The sequence below is a fragment of the Heterodontus francisci genome, chromosome 33 (genome assembly GCF_036365525.1).
Source record: "Heterodontus francisci isolate sHetFra1 chromosome 33, sHetFra1.hap1, whole genome shotgun sequence".
In the NCBI taxonomy this organism is placed as follows: domain Eukaryota; kingdom Metazoa; phylum Chordata; class Chondrichthyes; order Heterodontiformes; family Heterodontidae; genus Heterodontus; species Heterodontus francisci.
This window is the reverse complement of record NC_090403.1, coordinates 48828898-48843067: the sequence shown is the minus strand read 5'-3', so window position 1 is coordinate 48843067 and position 14170 is coordinate 48828898. Positions and strand designations below refer to the sequence as shown.

At 42.8% G+C, this 14170-nt stretch overlaps 1 protein-coding gene across 2 annotated transcripts in view; it reads right to left on the bottom strand.

Annotated features, from left to right (window-relative positions):
* The window catches only part of med1 (mediator complex subunit 1), a 58208-nt gene extending 44490 nt beyond the window's left edge, over nucleotides 1-13718 (bottom strand). Inside the window, exons 1-2 of one of the 2 annotated variants that reach the window (XM_068013520.1) lie at nucleotides 13570-13656; nucleotides 11174-11329 (exon numbers count right to left, since the gene is read on the bottom strand). In XM_068013520.1, the coding sequence (XP_067869621.1) occupies nucleotides 11174-11234 (61 nt within the window). In that variant the 5' untranslated portion in view covers nucleotides 11235-11329; nucleotides 13570-13656. Of the gene's footprint in view, nucleotides 1-11173; nucleotides 11330-13569 lie in introns of both variants that reach the window. The other variant, XM_068013519.1, reaches the window with a different exon arrangement.
* Nucleotides 13719-14170: the final 452 nt, after the last annotated feature.

Here is a 14170-nt window from a genome sequence, read left to right as displayed (position 1 = left end):
GAAATCACGGGTGGGAGTGGTCTATAGGCCCCCAAGGAGTTGCCTCGCCGTAGGACAAAATATTTATCAGGAAATAATGGAGTCGTGTAAGAAGGGCACTGCAATTATCATGGGTGACATTAATCCGCACATAGACTGGACAAATCAAATTGGCAAGGGTAATATGGAAGACGAATTTGTCGATCGCATCAGTGATTGTTTCTTAGAACAATACGTTGCAGAACCTACCCGGGAACAGGCTGTTTTAGATTTGGTAATGTGTAATGAGGTAGGATTAATAAGAGATCTCGTAGTTAAGGATCCTCAAGGGGGAAGCGATCATAACCTGGTAGAATTTCAAATTCAGTTTGAGGGTGAGCAACTCAGGTCTCAAACCAGTGTCTTTAACTTAAACAAGGGCAATTACAGAGGTATGAAGAATGAATTGTCTAAAGTGGGCTGGGAAAACAGACTACAGGGGAAGTCAGTAGACGAGCAGTGGCAGACTTTTAAGCAGATATTTCATAACACTCAGCAAACATTTATTCCGGTAAGAAGGAAGGATTTGAAGAGAATGATGAACCACCCGTGGATAACAAAGGAAGTTAAGGAGAGTATCAAATCAAAAACAAAGGCGTACAAAGCGTTTAAAGCTAGTGGTAGGCCAGAGGAGTGGGAATTTTTTTAGAAACCTACAGCAGATGACTAAAAAACTGATAGAGGGAGAAAATTGATTATGAGAGTACATTAGCAAGAAATATAAAAACAAACAGTAAGAGCTTCTATGGGGATATAAAAAGGAAGAGAGTAGCTAAAGTAAGTGTGGGACCCTTAGAGGACGAGACTGGGGAATTAACTGGGAGCAGGGAAATGGCTGATAATTTAAATCAATATTTTGCATCAGTCTTCATGGTGGAGGTCACTATAAACATCCCAACAATAACAGATGAGCAACATGTAAATGGGGAGGGAGGAACTTGTAACAATCTCTATCACGAGGGAAACTGGACAAACTGATGGGACTAAAGGCAGACAAGTCGCCAGGACCTGATGGCCTGCATCCAAGGGTTTTAAAAGAAGTGGCTGCAGAGAATAGTGGAGGCATTGGTCATAATATACCAAAACTCACTGGGTTCTGGTAGGGTACCAGCGGATTGGAAAACTGCTAATATGACGCCCCTATTCAAGAAAGGAGGGAGACAAAAAGCAGGAAACTATAGACCAATTAGCTTAACATCTGTCATTGGGAAAATGCTCGTGTCGATGATGAAGGAAGAAATAGCAGGACATTTAGAAAAACATAATGCAATCAAACAGAGCCAACATGGTTTTATGAAAGGGGAAATCATGTTTGACAAATTTGTTAGAGTTCTTTGAGGATACAACAAGCAAAGTGGATGAGAGAGAACCAGTAGATGTAGTGTATTTGGATTTTCAGAAGGTGTTCGAGAAGGTTCCACATAAAAGGTTATTGCACAAAATAGGAGCTCACGGTATTGGGGGTAACGTGTTGGCGTGGATTGAGGGTTGTCGGGACCAATGGGTCTTTTTCAGGTTGGAAAGCCGTAACTAGTGGGGTGCCACAGGGATCGGTCCTAGGGCCTCAACCATTTACTATCTATATCAATGACTTGGAGGAAGGGACAGAGTAGTGTATCCAAATTTGCTGACAATACAAAAATAGGTGGGGAGGCATGCTGTGATGATGACACAAAGAATCTGCAAAGGGATATAAATAGGTTAAGTGAGTGGGCAAAAACTTGGCAGATGGTGTTCAATGTTGGGAAGTGAGAGGCAATGCACTTTGGTAGGAAGAATAAAAAGGCAGATTATTTAGATGGAGAAAGACTACAAAATACTGCAGTACAGAGGGATCTGGGTGTTCTTGGACATTTTTTTAAATGTTTTTTTATTTTCTATTTAGAGATACAGCACTGAAACAGGCCCTTCAGCCCACCGAGTCTGTGCCGACCATCAACCACCCATTTATATTAATCCTACATTAATCCCATATTCCTACCACATCCCCACCTACCTATACCAGGGGCAATTTATAATGGCCAATTTACCTAACAACCTGCAAGTCTTTGGCTGTGGGAGGAAACCGGAGCACCCGGCGAAAACCCACGCGGTCACAGGGAGAACTTACAAACTCCGCACAGGCAGTACCCAGAATTGAACCCAGGTCGCTGGAGCTGTGAGGCTGCGGTGCTAACCATTGCGCCACTGTGCCGCCCTATGAAACACAAAACGTTAGAATGCAGGTGCAGCAAGTAATTAGGAACGCAAACGGAATTTTGGCTTTTATTGCTCGGGGGTTAGAGTTTAAAAATAGGGAAGTTTTGTTACAACTGTACAGGGTGGTGAGGCCACACCTGGAGTACTGCGTACAGTTTTGGTCCCCATATTTAAGGAAGGATATACTAGCATTGGAGGCAGTTCAGAAAAGGTTCACCAGGCTGATTCCTGGGATGAAGGGGTTGTCTTATCAAAAATGGCTAAACAGTTAGGCCTTTATTCATTGGAGTTTAGAAGAATGAGGGGTGATCTTATTGAAACATATAAGATTCTAAGGGGGCTTGACAGGGTAGATGTTGAGAATCTGTTTCCACTAGTGGGGGAATCTCGAACTAGGGGGCATAGCTACAGAATAAAGGTGCACACATTGAAAACTGAGATGTGAAGGAATTTCTTCTGCAGAGGGTGGTGAATCTCTGGAATTCTCTACCTGAGAGAGTTGTGGAGGCTAGGTCACTAAATGTATTTGAGGAGGAGGTAGATAGATTTTTGAAATCTCAGAGAGTTGAGGATTATGCAGAGCAGGCATGAAAGAGGAGTTGAGGGCTGGGACAGATCAGCCATGATCTTATTGAATGGCGGGGCAGGCTTGAGGGGCTGAATGGCCTATTCCTGCTCCTATTTCTTATGTTCACCACCAACGCACAGTGGCAGCAGTGTGTACCATTTACAAAATGCACTGCAACAATGCACCAAGGCTCCTGAGAAAGCAGCTTCCAAACCCGCGAGCTCTACCAACTAGAAGGACAAAGGCAGCAAATGCACGGGAACACCATCACCTGCAAGTTACCGTTTAAGCCCGTTCAAGCAACTGCAAGCTCCCGTTCAAACACCATCCTGACTTGGAACTATATTGCCATTCCTTCACTGTCGCTGGGTCAAAATCCTGGAATTCTCTTCCTAACAGCACTGAGAGTGTACCTACCCCCACATGGACTGCAGCGGTTCAAGAAAGCAGCTCACCACCACATTCTCAAGGGCAATCAGAGATGGGCAATAAATGCTGGCCTAGCCAGTGACGCCCACATCCCATGAATGAATAAAAAAAAAAGCTACAGCCATTTTGGATTCTCTTGTGTTACAATCTCTTATTCTCAAAGCAGAGGAATGACAACATTTACAATCAGAATGCTCTGTGACCTGAACTGTTGAATCGTAGTTCTAAGCAGACTGCATTAATCATTTCCTCCATAAATGCTGGGAGAAATGGAACAACGGCGTAAATGCCGGCTACCCGACCCGAACCCAACAACATGTCGGGGTCGGGTCAGGCTTTCGGGCTCGGGCCGGGTACACACAGCAAGAATTGCATTTTGTTCTGCTGGTAAGTGTTAAAAGTAAAAAACCTACCTGAGCTGGAAGTCCAGGGCGTCAAGGAGGGAAACTCTAAGTCTGCGCAGTGAGCGGGTGAGCATCTCTATGACGTCATCATGCTCATGCTGAAGCTTCCTGCAGATTGGGAGTCGCAAGATAGGTAAAGGGTACATTCCGGTGGTCGGGTCGGGTGCGGGAAAAAATGGAGGGACTCGGGCCAGGTTGGGCTCGGGTCCGATGTGGTTCTGTTGGGTTTTTTCCATGACCTGAGCAGGCCTTTACAACTGCGTATCCCACTGTCCCCTTGTGAATCTACTTGGCGTGGTGTGGGATGGGGTTGGGCTCGGGTCCGATGTGGTTCTGTTGGATTTTTTCCATGACCTGAGCAGGCCTTTACAACTGCGTATCCCACTGTCCCCTTGTGAATCTACTTGGCGTGGTGTGGGATGGGGTTGGGCGGGGGTGGGGGCAGAGCGGAGAAAGTGTGTCACTTTCTGAAACTGCATTTAGGATTATGCAGAGAAAATATTAACAATCTTATCACTTTAATATTTAGTGTATTGTAACTGCAGCAAATAAACAGTCCACAGGCATGCTCACATGCAATATTTGAGTTAACCAGGACTTAGATCAAAGATTTGACCAGTTATGTGAAGACTTTCACCAGACATCAGCAACAACTTGCGGCCCTGTAATTTGAATCTTAATTTATGTACAATCTAACAACCTGATCTAGAAGTTTAATACTGAAAGATTTCAATCACAATTGGATTTTTAGTTCCAATTAACTGGGTGGCTTCAACACATATAACTCATCACTTGCCCCATGTTCAGACTATTACCAGACTGCATTACAAAACATAGACGTACAAGGGCGGCACAGTGGCGCAGTGGTTAGCACTGCAGCCTCACAGCTCCAGCGACCCGGGTTCAATTCTGGGTACTGCCTGTGTGGAGTTTGCAAGTTCTCCCTGTGTCTGCGTGGGTTTTCTCCGGGTGCTCCGGTTTCCTCCCACAGCCAAAAGACTTGTTGGTAGGTAAATTGGCCATTATAAATTGCCCCTAGTATAGGTAGGTGGTAGGGAAATATAGGGACAGGTGGGAATGTGGTAGGAATATGGGATTAGTGTAGGATTAGTATAAATGGGTGGTTGATGGTCGGCACAGACTCGGTGGGCCGAAGGGCCTGTTTCAGTGCTGTATCTCTAAACTAAACTAAACTGTCAAATTATTCTCAGGGGAGAAGTCTTAATACTCAAAAGAGGGGCTATTCTGGTAGCTAAACTGGGTAATGCAGTGTGGATCAGGCCAGGGAGGACCCAGTACCTGTGCTATTAGGTGATCTCAGACAGGATGGCCCTAATACCTGTGAACTGGAGAGGGGTTAAACAAACAGCCAGAGTTCTGCTGCTATTCATCACCCAAGGATCACTGCTGAAAATTGTGTGAATGGCATTTGAGGACAGGGCCATGCTTGACTCTGTTGTTTGTCCCTGTTACGACCAGGTGAGAAAGAGGTCTAGGATTCCCTTTCAACCTTCGCCTGGTCTTACTGTAACAGGGTTTTATTTTTAAACACATTGTGTTTTAGCTTACCATGGTGAATCCTTATTCACCATTTTCCAATTATATGGTAATGAAAAGAGCACAAACAGGCTTTCTTAGGGTTTAAAGAAGAAAGGTAAAATTTTATTAAATTGAAACTCTTAATTTGGTTGGTGCCTAGGGATACATGACATGCCCACATGAGCATGCAAATAGACGCAGAAAAGAAAAATTAAAGTGGAAAGATTTCCGACAATATCTGAAGAGTTGTTGTTACAGTTCTTTGAGCTCACTGTAGAGTCCTTGATTGTAGGTAGATCTTGCTTTTTGTTGGAGCCCAGTATTCTTCTTAAACCTTGTTCACTGTGGGAGAATTTTCTCTCTTGGGGTTCATGTGTCTTCAGTCAGTTTTTGGAGCTTCGTGAGAAAGAGATGGGAGCAGACATGAGAGGCTGTGGCAAGCCAGACAGGAGAAGTCTTTTCAATCCAGGAGCAAAGAGCTTTCTGCAGGCTCTCAGTTCAAAACTCTACTACAGCCAGTTAGTCACGTGACTAACTGGTCTGACCACGTTTGTTTGTGGATTGAATTGGAGCAGGGAATAGCTCCTTTGTCTACAAGCACTGTCTGTTAATATGTAAAAATGGCTTTCCAGCCAGGAGCTTCGCAACCCCTTGTCACAGGCCTTCTCTTCTTCCCAGCAACAATTTGAAATTTTGTGTCCATGTGGCGAAATTCATATGCCTCATTCTTGGCAGATGGAGGCCTGCATGACAGTCCCCCATGTTCAAACTACTTGTCGACATCCAGGGAAGTAGTGGGTTGAAAAACAATCTAGTGGGTTAAAAAACAATCAAAAATCTCAAATAAAGAAGAAATCCAACACTCATGCCCAGTCTTGGTTTAATTATTGACCAGCCATATTAAACTGTCACAGAAGCTACAATCACCTGCTCTAAGAGTACTTAACATCTTAAATCACAATAAAGACAATCCAGACATTCATTTATTTTTGATCAGGTATAAGTAGTCAGTTGCCAAAACAAACCAAGGACCAGAAAATGCAAATCATAGTTTGTTAAACTGCAAGCAATCAACAGATTTCTACAACCCTGGATTACAAATATCAATCCACTGTTTTGCAGAGGGTGGAATCAACTGACATGACAAGTCAAGGGGCTGCTGGCAATTTTTTTTTAACCTATCTTAACATTGGGTGGCCAAAGCACTTGTTTAACGCTGGTGGGATTAACAGACCTGAGAGTCACTAAATATGACTTGAACTCATACTCCTTTTCAACAGCATAACAAAATTCATTTACGAAAATATTTTACCAGTAATCAGTGAGGATCTAGCTTGAAGGAGTGCCTGAATGTGTGAGGGAACTGACTTAGCAATGAAAATGGCCTTGTCCTGAGTCTGTTTTGCCAATTTTCTGCCTTCTATCCCCATCCTTCATCACCAGTTAACAGAGCCTGGATAATAACACCACTAAATCCAACTGTGTCCTCACTCAATATCCACACATGCGCATCCTTCCATCCAGCAGGAGTCATATGACACCAGTCAGGGCCAAAAACATTTTTCCTTCCCTACACCAGCGATTGTGAAACCAGTTACATCACTCTTGCAGCCATCCAAGATCAGCAAATTCAGCACAAATCCACTGAACCTGAATTCCTCTAGCCTCATCATCACAGTAACATGAGGATAATGAATATCTCTGCTGTTAATTCACTATGTTGGACCCAGTAATTACAATAAGCTAATTTTCTTCAAATAGTCCCCAAGAATGTAAGGCGAAAAAGCACAGAACAAACCAAAAGACGTGAACATTACTCAGTCTTTACAAACCAGTCAGATTCTTAACAGGTATCCCAAGAGTGTTGTCAATAATCTTTGCAAAAAAAACCCAATGCCAGAATGTGTTATCTTTTAGATTGGTAGGTCAGTCTGGGACCTGAAACATTAAATAGTAACCAAATAGCCCAAGACTGTTCACAGCCTGACCTTTGAGTTCTGATGAAAGGTCACAGACCTAAAACGTTAACTGTTTCTCTCTCCATAGTTGTTGCCAGACCTGCTGAGTATTTCCAGCATTTTCAGTTTTAATTTTAACCTTTGACTAAGTTTGCTTTAGAGATTGTGCTGAACGTGTGCTAGAGAAGGCCGCCTGTCTAAAGCCTGATTGGCCAAGGTCCATTTCTAAATGTGCAGGTCCATTTTTGGTGAAAGCTGCACAGCAATGAGGGAATATTTTTGATATTTTTCCCACTGCTCTTCAACATACAAATGTTCAGATTAACATATTATCTTTTTTGATTTTCGACTTTTAAATTCTCTATTTTATTCATTTTCTTATACTTCTAAATTTATTTAGTCTTAGTTTTATTATCTCACTTTTGGACTCATACTGCCATACGATATTAATAAAAGGATAGGAAAATTGATGCAAAGTAGCGAGGAAACAAATGTACAAGGTGGGTTACGACGAAGTTCCAAGAATTTAAATCGGCCAAAAGGTGCTGTCTGGGCTGATTATGCCAGTTCACATCACAGAAGAGTTGTTTACTCAAACACCAAGCAATTGCAGCCGACATGGAAGGCCAGCAACAACTGGGTCTCTTTTGTTCCAACACTGCTAGTACTATGTGTTACTCTGCTCCACAACCTGCAGCTATGACACCTCTTTAATTGTAAAACTAAAAAGGAAAAACTGTAAGCTGCTGGAAATCTAAAATAAAAACAGAAAATGATGGAATTACACAAGTCAGTCAGTACTTAAAAAAAGAAAACACTGCGTCCTCTTCAACAGACTCCTGTTACGACCAGGTGAGAAAGGTGTCTAGGGGTCTGTTACTATCTTCACCCTGGTCTTGTTGTAACAGGGTTTAATTTTCAACACACTGTGTTTTGAGCTCCCCCTTTGTGAATCCTTGTGCACAACTTTACAATTATAAGGCAAAGAAATGAGCACAAAGAGTCTTTCTTTGGTATAAAGATGAAATTTATTAAATCATAAACTTAAACTCGAAGACAGTTAGTGCCTACGGATATACGACACGCCCATGCTAGCATGTACACGTGATACACACATGCAAATAGGGACAGAAAATAGCAGAAGAAAAGATAAGTAGAACAGTTTGAGGAAATCTCGTTACTGTGCTTCAAGCTCGCCGTAGTTGAAGATATGGTCTTGCGTTTCGTTGGGGCCCAGTGTTCCTTTTAAATCTTGTTCACATAGCAGACTTTTTCTCTCTTTGCGTTTACGTGTCTTCAATGGTTTCCGAAGCCAGTGAAAGCGAGGTGAGGGCAGACAGGAGAGAGGTTTTATCAAACCAGGAGCTTTCTCAGTTCGCATCCTTTGTTGGAAGTTCAAAAATCTCAACAGCCAGCTAGTCATGTGACTAAAACTGGTCTGACTACTTCTTCTGTGTATTGGGGAAGCAACGACTGGGTCTCTTTTGTTCCAACACTGCTAGTACTATGCAAATGTCCTTCCAGTCAGGGTCTTGCAATTTTAAGTTTTAGTGTTCATGTGGCAAAATCATGTGCGCCTTAGTCTTGGCAGGTGGGGGGGCGGGCGGGGGGGTTTCCCTGACACTCCATAAAATGTAAAGGATATGAGCAGGTTATGACATCTTAGGAGGTCTGTTGAAGGAAGCACACCAGTTTATTTTTAAACTGATATTGATTGAACTGCTGTGCATTTCCAGCCTTTTAGTTTTGTTCTTTTGTTGTCACAGCTGAGACGATATCATTTTGAATTTTAGTAACCAAAGAAAAATCTTTGTTCTGGTCTCCTGTATGCACACACATGGACAAATGCAACTTTATGGGATTCAAATATCTGTAATAAGTCTGCATTTAATGAACTGCCAGCATACTCCAAAATATAACCATCCAACACAGAAACATCTTTCTAAGATCTTCCTTAACTGGTGGCTTTCTCAATTGGACAGCGTGCTCTCTTACCTGCAATTTTCCCACTACAAACATTTTCAAGTCTCTAATTTATGTATTCTGCACAAACGTGAAACATAAGCTGTCATTAACAGAGCCTATAGTGGTAAACAGTTCCCAGCTCAAACAACTGTAAAGTAGCTACAGACTCACTGGGACATACAAGTTAGAAGTCACTGTTTTCTGCTGAGTGTTTTGAAATGATTGGATGCAATCAAATCATTTGAAACAATACAAGCAGATCCTACCATAACATTCAATATGGTCAACAGCTAGTTCAGTGTCCTGTCTATTTTCTCCTCTATTCCACAACACACAGTTGCTGAACTGCGCTGCTAAAAGGTTTTGAGGGAAAAAAATTCCATAAGTAAATTCTCATTTGATTGTTACTTAACAACATGTATTACAATAAAACAAAAGAACTTGCATTTATTGCCGCACAAATCCTCAAAACATCCTAAAGTACTACATAGCCAATTTACTGCAGTTCGATAGGCAAATATACCCATGTTGCACACAAATAGTAACAAGATAAATGAGCAGTTTAACAGTGTTGGTTGAGGGATAAATGCTGAACTTGCTTTCTCTTCTTCAAATAGTGTCATGGGATCTTTTGTCAACCTAAACACACAGGACCTAGGTTGAGCAACTCAAATGAAAGATAGCACTTGTAACAATGCAGCACTGCCTCAGTACTGCATTGAGAGATTATACGCTCAAGTCCTGAAGTGGGGCTTGAACCCATGACTTTCTGACAAAGGCAAAGAACTCCCAGTGACTTAAGCTGGTAGTTAAAATGAAATACATGTCTGTTAACAATTAGCAGTTTGGGAATGAAATTTAGTGTAATCATGCAGGTATGATCAGCCATGATCATAATGAATGGTGGAGCAGACTCGAAGTGCCGAATGACCTATCCCAGCTCCTATTTTCTATGTTTCTCGGTAGAGTCCTTTTGATGCCAAGATCAATACAAGATACAGTTGATAGTATAACTCAGATCTGCCAGCTGCACATCACACTCTACAGATAGAACGATAGAAAGGTTACGGCACAGAAAAAGGCCTTGCAGCCCATCGTGTCTGCACTGGCCAACAAAACTAGCCACTCATTCTAATCCCACCTTCCAGAACCTGGTCCGTAGCCTTGCAGATTACAGCACTTCAGGTGAAAGCCCAGGTACCTTTCAAATGAGTTGAGGGTTTCTGCCTCCAACACCAATCCAGGCAGCGAATTCCCGACACCCACCACCCTCTGGTTGAAAAAGCTTTTCCTCATGTCCCCTCTAATCCTTCTGCCAATCACCTTAACTCTGCGCCCACTAGTAATTGATGTCCCCGCTCAGGGCAAGAGATCCTTCCTGTCTACTCTATTTAGGCCCCTCATAATTTTGTACACCTCAATTAATTCACCTCTCAGCCTCCTCTGATCTCAGGAGAACAACCCTAGCCTATCCAATCTTTCCTCATAGCTGCAATTTTCCAGCCCTGGCAACATTCCTGTAAATCTCCTCTGTACTCTCTCCAGAGCAATTATGTCACTCCTGTAATGTGGTGACCAGAACTGTATGCAATACTCCAGCTGTGGCCGAACCAGCGTTTTATACACTTGCAGCATCACGTCCCTGCTTTTGTATTCTATATCTTGGCCAATAAAAGCATTCCATATGCCCTGTTCACTTTATTTACCTGTCCTGCCAGTTGCAGTCGTATAACTCAAGCCCTAATTTAACAATATCTTGTTACATTACCTCCCTCCTGCATGAAGCAGAGTTTGCTTTTGAAGGAGATAAAGCATCAGTACATTTTCATTTTAAACTCACAATGGAAAAGGGCTGTTAGTAAAATTGCATTATGCTGTTTTCGTATAACTTCCTTTTAAGCTGTCTCTATGTGTCCTTTTCCTAAAGATATTCAACATGCCCTCTGATCACAGATTCTCTGAACCCAGCACAAGGAAAATAGTATTCATGAACGTAGAGCTTCCTATTCTACAGGCATTCACAACCATCAACAAGACTCAATTGTGCAGTTTCTTTTTTTTGCAAAAGAACATATATTAAAAAGTTACTGCACCATGGTAGATGATATCTGGAGAAATGAAACCCTGCATTCTCCATGTTCCTTGCTGATTCATGCCTTTCCTATGCTTTCCTGTTGCTCAGGTTCCATCAAACGTTTCCCAGCACAAGTAACCATTCATATTTTCTCTGTGCTGGCAGTTGGTGATTTCTAAAAAAAAAGTTCACTTCTTTGCGTAAAACATTTTCAAAGACAAACAATGGCAAATTTAAACACATTTCCATCATTTCTGAAGATAAATGTCTAACCATCTTTTTACTCTCTCAATGTTAAGTACAGTCTCTCATTTTCATCATGTTCAAGTAGATATCTTTACAGTTAGGAAGGTAAAACCTTTTGTCAAAGGATTCAGATGATATCAAACTGAGCGCGCAAACCTAAAAGATTTACCAGAGTTCGTCTGTGACTCTGCATTGCTGCTGGATTCCCCCACTCCATCACAGGTGAACAGTCTTTCAGACAATGCTCTTTGGAACCCTTCCAAAAGCATATTCTCTTGTTCCCTCTTCTCCCTTCCTTAAAAACCACTTAATCATTCTCAGATTGTGCTTTTGATACTCTCACCGTAATATTTTGTTTAGCACCTTCTCTTTCCCTTGTAACAGACTTTGATATCTATGTGAAGGATTCTATACAAATGAAAGCTTTAGATATATACCTAATATTTTCTTTCTGGTATGCCAGATCCTTCCTACCTACTCTATCCAACCCCCTCAATTTTATACACCTTAATTAAATCTCCCCTCAGTCTCCTCTGCTCCAAAGAAAACATGACCAGCCTATCCAGTCTTTCCTCAGTTAAGATTCTCCTGTCCTGGCAACATCCTCATAAATCTTCCCTGCACCCTCCTTCCTGTAATGTGGTGGTCAGAACTGCATGCAGTACTCTAACTAGCATTTTACACAATTCCAACATAACCTCCCTGCTCTTATAGTGTGTCTTGGCTAATAAACTATTCACAGTTACTTACCATTTATTGTGTATTCACTTGCCCAGTTTGCCCTCGCCAAACACATTACCTCACACTTCTCTGGATTAAATTCTATTTGCTGACCAATCCATCTTCCTGCAATCTACAGCTTTTTTCTTCACTATCATGCCTTCTACATTTAAGTCTAAATCACTGATATGATACCACGAGAAGCAAGAGACCTTGTACTGAAGCCTGCAGAACCCCACTGGAAACAGCCTTGCAGTCACAAAAACACCCTATTTCCCTTAGCAGAGCGATCGCTAACCAGAGATCAAAGAATTCAAGTAATTGGTAGAAGGATTAGAGGGAAGAGAAATGTTTTTCACCCAGCAGGTGGAGGAGGTCTGGACCTCACTGCATGAAAAAGTAGTGGCAGAAAACTACACAGCATTTAAAAAGTACTTGAATATGCACTTGAAATGCCGTAACCCACGATTACGGACCAAGAGCTGTAAAGTAGGATTAGAGTGGATAGCTCTTTTTCGGCTGGCAGAGACATGATGGGCTGAATGGTCTCCTTCTGTGCCATAAATTTCGATGATTCTATGCCATAAACGAATCAATAACAGAAGTCATAATCTCTGAATCTCCAATTTACACATTGCTTACACTCTTATCTACAGTTTCATCTGGTTATTTTCTCAGAGTACATCTGTAAGTGTATATGGACTAAACAGAGGCTAACTTTGTTTTTCTTGCAAGCAGCACAGTGCCTTCATTATTATGGGAAGCATCATTCACACGAGCCTGAAATGATTAACAACGGTCACAAATAAAGTTCACCTGCCCTCAGGGATTTTAAAGAGCTGTCACAGCCCAAGTGGTGAAAGCGAGGGCTTGAAACTAGTCAACGATTTAAATGGTACTGTCACGAGGATTTCACCAAACATAAGGACGGTCACGTCGACTTGAACTGTTGAAACATCAACAAATACAATACTTAGAAGGATTGTGTCTGGAGAGAGCATCATCAGACACCACTGCAGTACTGACAGTTACAAATCTGTCACTAGTGGTAACTACAACTCAACCAATTCCACCTTTCAACAATTACCTTTCCACTCAGATCTTATCTGTGCAAGTTCGGGGTCAAGGGACCACTGGTTTGCAGCGGGAATCGCCGATTCAGGTTCTCCTTATTTAAGTGGGGTTGAGGCCTGTCTTACAGCGGTGGAGAGGGTCCCAAACCAGTGCACCGAAGAGTTTGTGGAGATGAAAGGCTGGCAGTCTGGGGGTGGGGGGATATCCATCCATTTGGCGCTCAATGAGAGCAGCCCCACCAATATATCCGTTTTATTTCCAACTCTCCGCTCTCAGATCCCCTCTCCCCGGCCCTCCTGCCCCTGGAGCCCCGGTTACCCAGTTCCCTGTGCCCGGGGGCTGCCCGCTCAGGGTTACCGGCCGCCCCGTGTTTACCTGTCGCCTCTTCTTTACTCCGCTCGGTGGGTGGCTGCTGGGGCTGCGGCCCGGCCGAAATGTCGGCGGAACCGCCGTGACTGTAAGAGACCGAGACGGGAAAGCCCTGCAACGCCGCCATCTTCGCCTTCCCTCCCTTCGCACGGCCCCGCCGCGCGGAATGCTCGCGTCACTTCCGGCGCAGCGAACTGCACGTCACAGGGCTGGAATGGTGCCCCTAGAGGCAGAATGCAGTAACTACACCCAAGGTACAAAGTTGTCCAATTTCAATTAAATTGGAAGGAAGTTCCCTTTTGGTGAAATAATGGAACCTTTTTCCAACCTATCTTGTTATTCCACAGTTTCCCTCCTCCCCTTCGCAAGACGTGTTGCATAGCTCCATACGCATCAGCCACCCACTGGTAAAGATGGCATCGCCAATAGTGCAGCATTCCCTCAGTAGTGCACTGAAATGTCAGCCCGGAATAAGTTTCGAGTTGGTGAGAATGCTACTACCACTGAGCCAATGCTGATAATTAGTACATTGCTCAAGTGTCTATACAATACATGAGCTTGGAAAGTGTTCAGGGACTATTTAAATATAGACAGCACCCAATTCAAG